This window comes from Nicotiana tomentosiformis, chromosome 9 (genome assembly GCF_000390325.3).
Source record: "Nicotiana tomentosiformis chromosome 9, ASM39032v3, whole genome shotgun sequence".
NCBI classification, from domain to species: domain Eukaryota; kingdom Viridiplantae; phylum Streptophyta; class Magnoliopsida; order Solanales; family Solanaceae; genus Nicotiana; species Nicotiana tomentosiformis.
This window is the reverse complement of record NC_090820.1, coordinates 89,449,521-89,466,196: the sequence shown is the minus strand read 5'-3', so window position 1 is coordinate 89,466,196 and position 16,676 is coordinate 89,449,521. Positions and strand designations below refer to the sequence as shown.

The following is a 16,676-nucleotide window of genomic DNA, read 5'->3' as shown; positions in this document are numbered from 1 at the left end:
ATATGTATTATGACCCGCGTGTGTGGTCGAGTTTGGTTTTCGGAAGATTCGGAATTTAATTTAAAGAGAAAAAAAACTTATTTAGAAGCTTAAATGGAAAGAGTCGACCGGAGAGTTGACTTTTGAACAAACAACCCCGGAATGGTATTTTGATAATGGCAATAGCTTTGTATGATGATTTCGGACTTAGGAGTATGCTCGGATTTGGATTTGGAAGTTCGTAGGACAATTCGACACATTTTGGTGAAAGTTGGAAATTATAAGATTTTGAAAAAAAGTCTGACCGAAGGGTGAATTTTTGATAATGAGGTAGGATTTCGATTCAGAAAATGGGAATAGCTCCCTTACGTCAATTATGACTTGTGTGCAAAATTTGAAGTCATTCCGGATTGATTTGATATGTTTCGGCGCAAAATATAGAAGTTGAAAAATTTGAAAATTTATGATTCGATGCGCGATTCGTAATTCCGGTGTTGTTCGATGTGATTTGAGGCCTCGAGAAAGTTCATAATGTGTTATGGGACTGGTTGGTATGATTGGTTGAGGTTCTGGGGACCTCGGGTGTGTTTCGGGGTGGTTTCGGATCATTTGGAGCTGTTTTGGGATTGCTAATTCTGGTGTCTAGTTTCCTTCTTCGCGAACGCGAAGGAAGTCCCGCGTAAGCGAAGAAGAAATTTTAGGGTTGCTGGATTTGACCTTCGCGAACGCGAAGGAGTGGACGCGAATGCGAACGCGAGGCAAGGTCTGGTCAAGCTTACGCGAACGCGACACAGTGGTCGCGAACGCGAAGAAGGAAGGGGAGTCGGGACCTTAAGCCATTAACCCTTCGCGAACGCGAAGCATGGACTGCGAACGCGAAGAAGGAGGGAAGTTGGCTACCGCGAACGCGATGCTGTGCATGGTCAGGACTTTGCGAACGCGACACCGGTCACACGAACGCGAAGAAGAAAAGCATGTGCAGTGAGTTTAAGTTCAGAAAATGGGACTTCATCCCATTTTCCATTTTTGACGGATTGGACCTCGGGATGAGGCGAGTTTTGGGAGATTTTCAGAGGAAACAACGGGATAAGTGTTTTTGACTCAATATTGGTTAAATTACCCGAATCCATGGTTGTTTTTACATTTAATCGGTGAATTAAGTTGGAAAAATTGTGAAAACCCTCTTGATTCAATTTAAGATTTGAAGGTCGAGTTGTTATCGGAATTGAATAAAATTGGTATGTTTGAAATCGTGTCGGACTGGGCGTTCATATTTTGTAACTTTTGTCGGGTTCCGAGACGTGAGCCCCACGGGTGATGTTTGGGTTAAATTTTGGATTTTTGTAGAAATTTTATATTTTCATATGGAATTTATTCCTACAATTTGTATTGATTGAATCTAATTAATTATGACTAGATTTGAGCCGATCGGAGTCGAAAAATCGAGAAAAGGGCATACTACTTGACTGATTGAGCGCAGTTTGAGGTAAGTATCTTGCCTAACCTTGTGGGGGGAACTACCCCTTAGGATTTGAATCATCTATGTTGATTGTAGTCTGTGTACGCGAGCTGACGAGTGTGTGCTCGGACTTCTTTGTGGAAAGTTGGCTTTTTAGGGTTCTTATGTCCTTATATTCACTGGGTATGATGTTGTTTTTGATACGTTTGAATTTCTATTTGCTAGTTTCACCTCTACATGCTTTGATTAGAGATAATTGCTTTAGGATTCACTCTTACTGTCTATTTGACCCTTATTCGACTTAACTAAAGATTTTACCTCTTCTATCGTCGTGCTATATTTTTCATAACTGCTTATCTTAAATTGAAATCATTATTTTTCTCATCCTATAATTATTTAGTATTAATTGGAGTTATGTTTATCTTCCACTGCTTATCCTTACTTGAATTGTTGAATATTCCTCGTAATTTCTCGACCTCAAAAGGAGTCTAGATAACCTATATCTTAGTTGACTTGCCATTTTTGTTTTTTGAACTATTTGACTCGGGTTGGATTCTTATTGTTGACTTGAATATTGTGAAATCGTTGCTACATTTTTTGTTTTATTTTTCCTTGTTAAGTTGTTCTCCTTGTGCCTAGCATTCTTTACTGTGATTATTCCTTGTGAATGAGTTCTACCGTTCTTGTGATTTAAATTCTTGAGTTGATTTGCTCGTCGTACTTTGCATTTCTGTCATTGTTGCTTTTGTACTCGTTGTGGTGATGTACGAGGTTTCTGTCATGTTATAGTTATTATCTCTGTTGTTTGCGCTGCATATTTAAATTGGGACTACGGACGTATTCTGGGAGATCCCCCAGCACTGCATATTTATTTTGGGACTACAGACGTATTTTGAGAGATTCCCCAGCACTGCATACGGACGTATTCCGGGAGATCCCATAGCACTGCATATTTATTTTGGTACTACGGACGTATTCCGGGAGATCCCCCAGCACTGCATGTTTATTTTGGGACTACAGACGTATTCCGGGAGATCCCTCCCCCCTCCCCCCGCCCCCCCCCCCCCCCGTACTACATGATTAATTCGGGACTACGGGACGGTATCCCGATAAATTTCTCCTGTGGTTATATCTGTGTTCGGAGCTGCTAATCTTCCATGCTTAGGTGTCACAGGGTGACTTATACTCGAAGGACATTACTTGAAAAGTTTATATTTGAAAAGTATTTATCTTGAAGGAACTATGTTTGAAGATATTTATTTGAAAGGGTTATACTTGGAAAGTATTTATCTTGAAAGAACTACGTTTAAAGGCTAATTATTTGAAGAATTTATATTTGAAAGGTTTTATCTTGAAAGAACTATATTTGAAAGATATTTAATTGAAGGAAGTATATTTTAAAAATAATTTCTTATTGGAAAGGATTATATTCTAAAGACCTCAATTTAAAAACTTACGGGTGAAAGTTTACACTTGAAGGATTTGACTAATTTATTGGGGTTGTTGGCTGAGACCTGATGTGAAAACTATTGCAGTTGCTATGTCGTTAACCATATCGCGGGGTCCTTAGATAGATGTCATGTTCTGTCATCCCTATACTTATGCTTGCTTTCAGTTTATTAGACCGGTGAGTGTCTTGACTAGTCCTCGTCACTACTTCACCGAGGTTAGTCTTGATACTTACTGGGCACCGCTGTGGTGTGCTCATGCTACTCTTCGGCACAATTTTTTTATTTTTTTGTGCAGACCGAGATATTTGTTCGTTAGCTAGCTGTGTGGATTGTCGCTGCGGAGACTCAAGGTAAACTTGTCGCTGCGTTCGCAGGTTTCGGAGTCACCTTCAAGTTTTCATTTTGCATTGTTTATTCTTATTTCTGGACAGTTGTATTTAGAAGTTTTCTAGCAAACACTCTGTAGGGCTTATGACTTGTACTACCGGGTTTTGGGAATTGTAAAGTTTAAGATATTTCTAATTCAAATTGTTAGATGTTATTTAAATAATGTTGTTTCAATTAATGTTAGGTTTACCTAGTCTCTAAGACTAGGTGCCATCACGTTATCCAAACGGAGGGGAAATTGGGTCGTGACAGTGCACCGTAGCTGCTGTGGTGGACACACCTCTCCAAAAAAGATGTCATCTGAAAAATTCACACATAGAAGTGCGAGCGCGCGCGTACACACATACACTACATTTAAAAAATAATAATAATATGCATGTAATAGACCGATATCGATTGAAAATAACACAAGGTATACATTAATTTGGGACGAGAAATACTTTAAAATCTCTACAACCCCAAAACCAGATATACGTATAAGTTGAGTTGTGAAAATAGTTCAATGTCGCCACTGCAAGCATAGGTGCAACAACTATCAAGGTGGTTTGTTGCTAGATATAAGGTCACATGCACCACTGAATGGAGTTCAAAATGGAAGAATCATATCAGACGTTGGTATGTAAAAACTTGAGGCCTGATACTGATGTAGTTGAATTTACAATAATACATCATGGATGTTACTGATGTAGGTTACAACCAGAAAGTAGCATTTTGAAATGTAACTCAAATCAGTTCAGTTACAACTTACAATAAATATATGCAAGGTGACTTTTTCCATTACAATCAGGAGTGAACAGGTCTTCCTTCAGACCTGTTCAATTGCAAGATAATTGATTTGGGAATTATTGAATGACTTGAGAATGCAAAGCTCAACAGTCAACAACATAATGCAATCGAAACTAGAAATACAAGCCAACACATCAATGGCATAACTATATTTCTCAATATACTAAAACATGTTTTTATATCAAACCAATTCAGCAGTGATACAAAGAGTCATCGAAATGCCTAAATCCAGTCTAGCTTTCACACAGCAGTCCTATAGTAAAATCACAAAGTAAAGTACAAGACTATGCTGCTATGCAGTTACTGCTCTCCGTCACCTGACTCGCGTTTTGAAGCTTCCTTGATCTCATCCCCGGCATCATCCTGGAATCATATCATTTAAAACCATTGCATAGTCAGAATGGCAATGGTCAAAGCAATAACAGACAGTATTTTTTTTTAAAACATAGTATTAAGTAGCATTTAGCAATCAAGCTTAGTCTATTTCCTGCATGTACATGTACAAAGGTCATGCACTTCCCAAAATCTTTTGCTCATGTGCATAGTAGTGTTTGTGGGTGGGCATCTGGCTTGGTGGGTGTGTATTTCTGAGAGAGAGAGAGAGAGAGAGAGAGAGAGAGAGAGAGAGACCGTGGAATCAGACGTCCAAAGTGTAAGATTGTCTCGAAGAAGCTGCATAATCAATGTACTGTCCTTGTAAGATTCCTCACCCAGTGTATCCAGCTCGGCAATGGCATCATCAAAAGCCTGAAAAGAAACATCACTGTTTATAAATGTTTCTACGCATTGATAGGAGCATCATCTTGCTTGTATTTTTCTTTTGTTTTAGTGTTGCTTTGGCTGCTCCAAAACAACATACTACTACCAGCTACAAAGGGCAGGAGGGGAGAAAACTCCACAAAAAAGTATGGACAACCAGACCTGTATTTCAAACTCTGGAATACAAAATGCAACGAGTATCACTCATCAGCTTGAGATGTAGAGCACATGGAACAAATAGAAGGGTTAAGACATATATAAGTGAACATGATACTATAATGTCGATCACCTTCACCAGCTGAATGCTCACAAAGTGAACCACTAATTACAACTTCAAGAGTTTATCTTCACTCAACTTGTCAAACCATTTGTCCAAAAAAAATGCTTAGTCTGCTTCAGCTGTAATTATTTGTAATAAAAAAGCACAAAGAAGGTTGACAGTTAAAACAACTTACACCAAGGTTCATAAAGTTATACAACAAGCATATAAAATATTCAACCATGCCAAATTAACTGCACCATTTGTTTTATCTGCTGACTGGAATGGTAAAATCATCTTTTCCTCAACAGGTTATAGTTATCATCCTTCTCTGATCCTGTTATCTCTTCTTATGCTAGTGCCATCACATCCCTTCCCCCATTAAATCTTGGCCAAGGCTTATAACTTTAAGAGACAACTATATTGTGGAAAAGAACAATCAAGTCCCATCCCATTTAACTCTAACAACAAACCACAAATTAAAACTATACATCTCTTTAAACATTCATATGTTTGGATATCTATACAAGCTAGATTCATCCATAAAGAATTGCATTAAGCTGAACCACAAGGCATCTTCAAACAAAACTTGTAAGTCTAGGATGGCTTTAAGCTCACGGTCTTTGGACAATCCTATTCCGTTCACTCTCCCTCGGCAGGAATGCGGGGAATCACAAAATGGCATCTATGAGACTTGATATGTATCTACTCAAAAGATCATATGATATGGTATAACTGCGATGTGACAAGTACATCACTTAATACCTAACGATGTCAATTTCCTTTATCCTACAATTATGTAATAGCAAGATGATGCTCATTCGTAGTCCTCCGTTTTGTCTTAGCAATGTATATATGACTGGACTTTGGGTTGTCTTTTCCTTCGTGAACTCGCACTGGACAAGGGATTTATTCTTTGGGTTACCGAAAGCCGATTGCGAACTAAATGGTGGTTGCTCACGCATAAGCAAAAAAAATATTCAGATATTTCAATGTGATTCTTACCTCCATGCTAACTAAAGAAAAGCAATCTCGTTTTGCAACTAGCCCATGCAATTTCTTGTCTCGTCAATCGTTGTCATAATAATATTGTGTGGCCCACATATAGTGAGATTTAGAATAGATATACACTCCACAAACCCCACTTCATCTAAAAGATATACACTGCCCAAACCTCTGGAGTCTGGAGTTGCAGCGCTGTTTTCTCTTTACATCCTTTTTTTCGAATACTAAGTATTACGAATAAAACTATCTTTCATGGAGCGGAACGGAATAGGCAAGTAAATCCAACAACAACAAACATCAAAAGCTAAAGTTAGTTCATTATTCCCACATGCAATTTAAAAGTAGAACAAATATCTCACTGTTTCATAGCCTAAGCACAATCGATCAATCAAACATAAGATGATAATCCAAGTTAAATGAATCAACAGAAGCTGAGAAAGGTACCTGCTTTGCAAGGTTACAAGCACGATCCGATGAGTTGAGAATTTCATAATAGAACACTGAAAAGTTAAGGGCAAGTCCCAGCCTGATTGGGTGAGTAGGAGCCAGCTCAGCCAAAGCAATATCCTAGATCACAAGACACAAATGATAAAACAACTCAAATCATTGTTATATGCATTAACGAGGTGAGGAAACGAAGAGCTAACTATGGATCACCTACCTGAGCAGACTTGTAGGCTAATAAAGTGTTCTCTGCGGCTTCTTTCCTTTCTGCCCCTGTCTTAAACTCAGCCAAGTACCTGTGGTAATCACCTTTCATCTTCAAGTAAAAGACTTTGGACTCGGCTGTTGAGGCAACTGGTATTAAATGGGACTCGAGGAGGTTCAAAATCCCATCACATATCTTGCTGAGTTCAGCCTCAATTTTGCCTCTGTATTCTTTAATGCTGCTAACATGGTCTTCATTTCCACGGCTCTCTTCCTTCTGCTCAATTGATGAGATTATCCTCCATGAAGCCCTTCTTGCACCAATCACATTCTTGTAAGCCACAGAAAGAAGATTCCTTTCCTCCACGGTCAGTTCTTCAACATCTACCGTCTTTGCAACCTTCTCCATAAACTCAACCATTTCTTCATACCGCTCAGCCTGCTCAGCCAGCTTGGCCATGTACACATTTTCTTCACGTGTTGACTCGGCCATGTTTGTTGTCTAGTTATCTGATGCAACAAAAAATCCAGGTAACTAAAATTGACAGATGGCAGAAAATATTGCTTCTACACATAGCTGGACTCACTTTGTGGGACTAAATAATGGCAATCCTCCTTTATTCCTTGAAATACTGGTATTGGGACGTTATGCCCATGCAAATTTTTGGGACACAAAAGAGCTATAGAGTTGTGATACTAGATTTATGGAACTTTGTTGTCCCAAACACCATGCATCTAGGAGTTACAGATGGAATTCATGCTTTTCAAGTATTTTACTAAATAAAGTGATAAATTATATATCATTTATGTGGCTGTTTGCGGTCCATAAGTATTTTCATCGTGGCACTCACAGCAAACAGTGACATAAACCCTGATGGGAAACTCGTCCATCTGCTTGCTGAAACTCAAATTAGCATCAATATTCTCAAAATTTTCCGTCTCCCCAAATGAAATATGTACTAACTCAGTCCCAAATCTATTTACTATTTAGTCAAACAAGTTTTTCTTTAAACACTACTTTTTCAAACATTCTAAAGGTGTTTAACTACAAAGTTGTGATTTATAATTCTTTGTAGTTTTTTTAAAAATAAAAAATCGAATTCATACCAAGTACTATAAATGTGTTTTCCTCCACAATCCTTTTCTAGACTTACAATCCTTACCTACACCAGTTATTTACACCAAACTATCAATTAATCATAGTTAAGTGATAAATGTGTGTATTCGGATTGGCCTAAACACCAGGTGCCGCCAAATTTTAAGTGAGTACTACTTTGAAAAAAAAGACTAGCAATACAAACAAGCAAAAGTTACATACGGGCTTGAAAAAGATTCCAAACTTGGAATCAATCACACAGCCAATATTTTAATGTGGTAGCCGTGGCTATACCTAAAATCTGAACAAGTCAGTAACATTTTTTAAATATAGGAACTGAAATATGGATTGAACAAGTACCTGATTGACGTATAGCTAATGGTCCTCTGATTGTGGAGCTTTTTGGTGCAATGGAGAAACAAGAAATAAATTGGGGTATTTATAGTAAGGCGAGTTGAAGAGAGGCGGACTTTTACAAATTTACATATTTCACGGGTTGACCCTGACCCGTCAAAAGAATACTCGAAAGGGCTCTGTATTCGATGTGGCTGCCGGTTGGAGTCGCGCTGGCTTTCACGGTTTTCATTTGGGAAAAGCTCCCAATTGTCAAAAACTCCGCCTTTGACCTATGACCATTTTGGATTCGTTTTTAGTTTTTGCTTCTAAGTTTAAGTTCTATACATTAATATCGTATGGAATAATATATTTTATGTTAAGAGATTAATAATTCTTTATTATAAATCTGTTATGAAATAAATTATTGTAGGGATATTTACGGTATAAATATAACTCTCACTATTCTTCTCTGTTACGTAGATAACTATATTAGTGAAAAAAAGGTGTCACACGTGGAACCTTTCTGAGTTGACAAAGCATGATACGTGGAACAATGGTGAAGTGACAACTAGCGTATTCCATTAATGAAATTAATGGAGCAAGGAAGATGCGGAGTAAACACCCACGAGACAGTAAAGAACAAATGACCGAGCCTAAACAGCTGTTGTAGAGGCACGAGCGGAATGAATCAAGACCAAAAAGAAGGAAGATTCGTGAACCAGCAATAAATAAGGAAAGGAAATCGGAGTCGTTACAAGGCCTTTACAGTTACGAATGTGTCAGTTATGATTATCAACCATAACGAGCAATTAATACCATTAATGCCCATAATGAATTCGTCATAAATTGGAGGAAACGTTATAATTGGATACTCCTATATAAAGATATAGAATCTCACTTGCAAGGGCAAGTTCCGAGCACTATTGAAATATACTTACATTTTCTTGCTTCAAAAAAGCCCTCTACGTAATTTGAGGGATAGATTATCATTCCATTCCTTATCTCTTTTCGCTAATTCACATTGCTATTTAAATTTCTTTTCAAGCGGATTATTGAGGAAGTAAGGTATTATTTGGTTATTAGTAACCCGATTTCTTTTAAATATAGGCTTTGACCAAATATCTTATTTTTTGGTTAAACAAACTGGTTCCGTTATCGGAATTCTAATAATCTTTTTACTTTCCAAATCCTTTTTTCTCACAACTAAATTATGTCGACTGGTAACGACAATAACCAACTGAACCTTCAAGAGGGAACACCACCACATCACTCTCCAACAGAATCCCTTCGCTAGTCCCGAGGAGGATCACCTGAGAGATCCACGTCATACGCTAATGATCAACGAGGGGATGGACAAACCGTAGAACAAGACGTTCTAAAGCAGTTGATTGCGGAACACGTGAATAATGCTCTTCAGGCCTTTGTTAGGGGGTTGCCTAACACGCTGCAAACCCCTCCACCAGCCAATACGGTGACTTTAGAAAACCCACGCTCGGGGCTCGATAATTCTGAAAGTGGAGGAGTTCCTAATGAATCCTGTGATGGGAGGTCAAGTATACCTAATAACTCAGATTTACAAAGTTTGGTACTAACTTTGCAGAAATAGTTGAAAGAGCAGAACGGTCACATAGAGCAAATACCATGCGTACCTCCCGTAATAAAAGGTGTGGATATTGATAAGTATTCGCAGCAACCTTGGAAGCCGAGTGTGACTCCTCTACTAATTCCTAAAAAGTTTAAAATGCCTGATATTCCAAAATATGATGGGACAACCGGCCCACGAGATCATGTAATTGCGTTTACAATTGGCGTAAAGGGCAATAATTTAACCAAGCAGGAAATTGAATCAGTTTTGGTCAAAAAATTTGAGAAACATTCACGAAAAGGGCATTAACATGGTATTGTCTTTTACCTAAAAACTCTATTAATTCTTTTGCTGAGCTTGCAGATTCATTCATAAAAGTACATTCGGGAGCTCAAAAGGTTTGAAAAAAGGATGGAAGACATCTTTAAGGTAAAACAAGGAGATAAAGAGTTACTCAGGGAAATTGTGGATAGATTTTAACGTGAAAGGTCCATGCTACCACAAGTACCTGATAATTGGGCAGCTATGGCATTCGCAAGCAATTTAAATGAAAAAAGTTCAGAAGCCACGAGAAGACTTAAGGAAAGTTTGCGAGAATTTCCTGCTACAACATGGAATGATGTGTACAACAGGTATAACACAAAGCTGTGGATAAAAGAAGACATGGTTACACAGTCAAGGGTCGATGAAAGAATAAGTTCGAGATGTTCAGAATCTGAAAAAAGGTCCAGGAAAAATAGGTATGAACCTTACATGGGACCTGCGGGACGGGATTCATGGTCTAAATAGGAAAACATACGGTCTGACCCTAGACCAAGGCACAAAGATGTGGGTTCATCACCCAGGTTCAGAAAAGGACGAGATGCACGAGGCAGTGATTCTGACACAGACGCTAGGATTGGAGATTACAGTTTCAATGTCAACACTTTCGAGTTGGTAGTTATTTTAAGAAGTATGGGAGATAAGGTACGGTGGCATAAAGAAATAAGATCAAACCCGAGCAAAAGAAATCCATATTTCTGGTGTGAGTTTCACAACGATCATGGCCATAAAACAGCAGATTGTAGATTATTACAAGGTGAAGTTGAGCATTTATTAAAGCAGGGTTATTTAACTGACTTGTTCAGTGAGAAAGGCAAGCAATCCTATATGAAGAATAGACAAGAGCCTCTAAAACCTCCGTCTCCAAAGAGAACAGTCAATGTGATAAGCGGGGGAGAAGAGGTCAATGGTGTGACATATACAGGTGCAAAAAGACGTCGAAAGTCACGATTACTCATGGAAAACGAGTTTGCAATATTTTGGATGAAGACAGTATAACGTTTGATGATGCAGATGCGGATGGCTTGTTAATTCCTCACAATGATGCGCTGGTAATATCTTTACTTATATATGATACTAATGTAAAACGAGTTTTTATTTATCCAGGTAGCTCCATAAATATTATTCTTCTAAGGGTGGTAAATGAAATGCAAGCTAACGACAAGGTGGTACCAAAAGCACGATCTTTGTCTAGATTTGATAATTCAAGTGTTATCACGAAAGGGGAAATAGTGCTTACTACATTTGAAGAAGGAGTTATCAAGGATACGAAATTCCAGGTGATAGACACTAACATGGCTTATAATATGATTCTTGGAAGGCCATGGATTCATGATATGGACGATGTACCGTCTACATTACATCAAGTTATTAAGTTTCCTTCGCAATGGGGGATTCGACAAATCCACGGAGATCAGCAAGCTTCTAAAAATATCAATTCAGTGGCGGATTCAAGCACAGCAAATGATGTTACAAATGAGAAATAGCAACTACAGAATTCAGTGGAGGATATAATAATATAACCTCAGCTGAAAGCATTTCAGGACAGATGGATGTAGATTCAAGACCCGATGTTATTCAAGAACCAGAAGAGAATGAAAACATCAAAACAACAATTGAAGAACTCGAGGCTATCATACTATTCAAGCACTGATCAGACAGAAAAGCTTGCATCGGAGCGAAATTGAGCCCGAAAATGAAAGGTAAATTAGTAAATTTTTTAGAAGCTAACACGGATTGCTTTACTTAGTCGCATTCAGATATGACAGGTATACCATCGAAGGTGATGACCCACAAACTGAATGAAGATCCATTGTACACCCTAGTCAAGCAAAAGAAAAGAAAGCAATGGTCCTTCAAAAATCAAGTGATTGAGGATGACGTACAAAAACTTTTAAAAATTGGATCAATACGAGAGGTAAAGTACCCAAAATGGTTAGCTAATACTGTGGTAGTTCCAAAAAAGAATGGAAAATGGCGGGTTTGCATATATTATACTGATCTAAATAAAGCTTGTCCAAAAGATTCGTTTCCTTTACCGCATATAGATCAATTAATTGATTCTACCGTAGGTCATGAGCTGTTAAGTTTTTTAGATGTATATTTAGGTTATAATCAAATAAAGATGAATTCCCTAGATGAAGAAAAAACTTCATTTATTACAGACAAGGGGACTTATTGTTACAAAGTCATGCCCTTTGGTTTAAAAAACGCTAGGGCCACGTATCAAAGATTGGTGACTAAAATGTTTCAAGAACACCTGGGAAAGACTATGGAAGTCTACATTGACGATATGTTAGTCAAGTCAACACAAGCAGGGGATCACTTTTAACACCTTTCAAGCACTTTCGAAATTCTCCGCAAATATAATATGAAGTTAAATCCAGAAAAATATGCTTTTGGCGTGGCTTCAGGTAAGTTTTTAGGCTTTCTTGTTTCTAACAGGGGCATTGAAGTGAATCCTACACAGATCAAAGCCATTGAGGAGATACCTAACATACTCACGAGCAAAAAAGAAGTGTAGAGGTTAACATGGAGGATAGCAGCTTTGGGAAGATTTATTTCCAAATCTTCAGAGAAAACTTTTAAATTCTTTTCAGTATTGAAAAACAAAACCAATTTGAGTGGACTGACAAATGCCAACAAGCTTTCAAAAATCTAAAATCATATTTGTCAAGTCCACCCCTACTAGCTAAACCGAAGGATGGAGAAAGGCTACTCATTTATCTTGCCATATCAAAATGGCGGTAAGTGCGGTATTGGTGCAAGAAGATAGAGGTAAACAATCTCCAATTTGTTATGTTAGCAAATCTTTATTGGATGATGAAACACGATATCCTCACTTAGAAAAACTTGCTTTAGCATTAATTATGGCATCTAGAAAGTTGAGACCTTATTTTCAATGTCATCCTATCTCTGTAGTAACTGCTTTTCCACTAAGGAATATATTGCATAAACAAGAACTATTCGGTAGGTTAGCTAAATGGGCGATAGAACTCAGTGAATATGATATCATATACCAGTCTAGAACTGTAATAAAATCATAAGTTTTAGCAGATTTTGTGATAGATTTCAGCACAAATATAGTTCCTGAAGAAGAAAAAGAACTACAGGTATTTACCGGATCTAATCCGGGACTTGGATCTTATTTACCGATGGCTCCTCGAATGTTAAAGGAGCGGGTTTAGGTATTATTTTAATCCCACCTTCGGGGGGAAATCATAAGACAAGCAATAAAATATTATCCCATTACTAACAATGAAGCGGAGTACAAGGCTGTGATTGCAGGTTTGGAACTAGCACGAGAACTCAGTATAGAGCAAATTATAATCAAAAGTGATTCGCAACTAGTAGTTAACCAGATGCAGGGGACTTACATAGCAAGAGAGGCATGAATGCAAAAATACTTGGAAAAGGCACATGAATTGATCAGACAGTTTCAGTCATGGAAAATCGTGCAAATACCCAGGGAGGAAAATGCAGAAGTAGATACATTAGCTAACCTCACGTCTGTTGTGGAAATAACAAATGCAAAAAATGCTATAGTAATACATTTGTTTCATTCGGCGCTCGACCAAGATAAAAATGAGGTAAATTTTAACAATTTGACTTAAGATTGGAGAAACGAATTTGTTAACTTTTTGCAGTACGGAATTTTACCTGAAGACAAGAAAAAGTCTCAGTTACTTCGCCGAAAAGCTGTCCGGTACTGTCTGAGTCGTGGAAATCTATACCGAAAGATGTTTGGATGACCTTTAGCAAGATGTCTCGGACCTTCTCAAACGGAATATGTGATGAGAGAAGTACATGAGGGACATTGTGGCAATCACGCTGGAGGAAGATCATTGGTGAAAACTCTAATAAAACCAGGATACTATTGGCAAAAAATGGATGAAGATGCGGAAAGTTTTGTGGCCAAAAATGGAAGAAGATGCGGAAAGTTTTGTGGCCAGATGTGATAAATGACAACGATATGGCACAATATGCATCGCTCAGCGGAGTTGTTACATCCGGTTATTTTGTCATGGCCTTTCATAAAGTGGGGGATGGATATCGTGGGTCCCTTACCTCAAACTAAAGGAAAGGTACTGTTTTTATTAGTATTGACAGATTATTTTTCCAAATGGGTAGAGGCAGGAGCTTTTAAACAGGTGCGAGAAAAATAAGTCATGGACTTTATTTGGCGAAACATTATCGCCAGTTCGAAGTTCCAAAAGAAATCGTGTGTGATAATGGCCCACAATTCATAGGCACGAAAATCACAGAATGTTTTCAGAGTTGGCAGATTAAACGGATAGCGTACTCACCTTACCATCTTGTGGCCAATGGGCAAGTTGAGTTAACAAACAAAGTTATTATTAATAATTTAAAGAAGATATTAGAAGAGTCAAAAGGCAAATGGCCCGAAGTGCTACCAGGAGTTTTATGGCTTATCGAACGACAGCAAAAACAGGCACATGAGAGACTCCGTTTTCATTTGTCTATGGTGTTGAAGCCTTAATTCCAGTTGAGATAGGTGAACCACAAGGTATACACAAGTAACCGAGGAATCAAATGAGAAAGAGATGCAAATGAATATGGATTTACTGGAAAAAAGGAGAGAAGCGACACTAATAAGAATGGCGGCTCAGAAATAAATGATTGAGCGATACTACAACAGAAAAGCTAATCTGAGATACTTCAAGATTGGGGACTTCGTCCTCAAAAAGGTGTTTCAATCAACAAAAGCAGCTAATGCAAGAAAATTGAGTCCAAATTTGGAAGGCCCCTATAGGATTCGAGGCATCGCTGGAAAGGGAGCATATGAGTTGGAAACCATGGATGGCAAGATACTACCATCAAATTGGAATGTTGTTCATCTGAAGAAGTATTACTTTTAGATGAAGAAAGTACCCACGGACAGGTATCACTCAACTACAAATTTATTTTGTTCTTCTGAATTATACTAACAATTTTAGATGATAGGCAAAAAGCTAACCCGTGCCAAATGATGATATTAGACCTGAAAGACGCGCAAAATACTAAATAAATTCCCGGTCTAGGTTACAACCTATCTGATGGAAAAAGGGGTTATACAGTTATCATCTAAACATATGTCTCTGAGTCCCATTTGTATTTTCCTTTTCAGGAAATAGACCACAAGCAAGGAATAATCCAGCGTTCGAGATTTCATACTTCAAAGCTCCAACACCGGGGGACTACACATATAGAAGCCTGAAACTTTGAAGAAAACTTGGAAAGGCATAAGCTTGCAAAAAGGACACGAGTTACAAGTTTTAGGCCAAAAATTAATCACGGGATAATAGACCCGATTTTGAATTTCAAAAATTTGTTATAAAGAAAACAGTTATGAAAGTGTTGTATGCATAAATGTTGTACAAAGTGTTATATGCATAAATAAAAAATGATGTACGAAATTTGAAAGTTCAAAGCATAAAACTTCCTCAAATTATTTCTTTTTCATGTTTACTTCGTCTTTTATATATTTACACCAATATGAAGATGAGACGTCATCTTCATCAGTGTCGTTAATATAAAAGGGCCCTCTTTTATGAATATTCGTTTTTATTAGAGTCACAGACTGTTTAAGCATTTTTAAGTATAAAGAAAAAGCTCAAATATCAAAGAGCAAAATAAATGGTAAAAACAACCGAAACATATATTAAACCTTGCGGAAACAAAGGTATTAGTTTATCATTAAACCCCCAAAACAAGATAGGGGTAACCAAAAAACAAAACAACATTTTTCAAAAACTTTCCACCAAAAAGTTGCGAACAAAACAACCAAATAAAAAATAGAAAAAACTAAGGAGCATCATCTAAGGGGGCATCATCCACGGGAACATTATCAACGGGAGAAGAGGGATTAATTTGAGAAGAGGAGGCTTGAACATCAGCTTCACCAGAAACGAGTCCATCACCTCCAAGATCTTCAACTTCAGGTTCTTTAACTTTGGCAATTTCAGCACTAAGGTCAAAACTCTCCTAGTTGGCCTCAACTAGGGTCTCGAGGCGTGTATTCAAAAAAGGCCAACTCACATCTAGTGTCAGCTTATCCTCGAGAATCTCATAATCCTTCTCCCACTGGTTAATATCGGCTCTCAATTCTTCTTTCTCTGCTCTAGAGGCATCATAGGCTGTCTTCAGAGGAGCAAGTGATCTTTTTAAGAACTAAATCTTATCAGTGGAGGCGCAGAGATCTCCCTGAGTTTGAGTAAGAGTTTGAACTAGCTCTCCCGCATAAACCTCTTTTTGATTAAGAAGTTCTTTCAAACTCCTTATTTCTTCAGTTGCCTTAGAAAGTTGTTCAGCAAATGAGGACTCAAGGATATCCTTATCCTTACCAACTTGACTAGAAGAAGCTTTCTCAATCTCTAATTCAGCGGCAATCATTTTTCATTTGTTGCGTTAAAGCATTCTTCTCCTCTGCCAAAACTTCTTTCTCCAATTGAAGACCCTTAAATTGTCCTTTCCAATTATCAGCTTCAGTGCGGTAATCAATAACCTGTTGATCCGCATGAACAACCCTTTTCATGAGTTCCGTACCGATCAAGTTGATCTGTAAAGAAAGAGAAGGAGTTATGGATAGACAAAAATAAGAGAAA

The 16,676-nt window shown here is 37.9% G+C and overlaps 1 protein-coding gene across 3 annotated transcripts; it reads right to left on the bottom strand.

Annotated features, from left to right (window-relative positions):
- Window positions 1–4,182: 4,182 nt before the first annotated feature.
- Window positions 4,183–13,756, bottom strand: LOC104107992 (14-3-3 protein 4-like). Of its 3 annotated transcripts, none has more exons than XM_033659129.2 (5): window positions 13,732–13,756; window positions 6,747–7,243; window positions 6,530–6,652; window positions 4,693–4,809; window positions 4,183–4,425 (listed from the first exon to the last, which is right to left on the bottom strand). In XM_033659129.2, the coding sequence occupies exons 2-5, from the start codon at window positions 7,224–7,226 to the stop codon at window positions 4,363–4,365; spliced, it is 783 nt and encodes a 260-aa protein (XP_033515020.1). In that variant the 5' UTR covers window positions 7,227–7,243; window positions 13,732–13,756; the 3' UTR covers window positions 4,183–4,362. The 3 variants fall into 3 exon arrangements, with proteins under 3 accessions (XP_033515020.1, XP_009615235.1, XP_018630278.1); XM_009616940.4 differs by lacking the exon at window positions 13,732–13,756 and adding an exon at window positions 8,190–8,425; XM_018774762.3 differs by lacking the exons at window positions 4,183–4,425; window positions 4,693–4,809; window positions 13,732–13,756 and adding exons at window positions 4,834–5,220; window positions 8,190–8,406.
- Window positions 13,757–16,676: the final 2,920 nt, after the last annotated feature.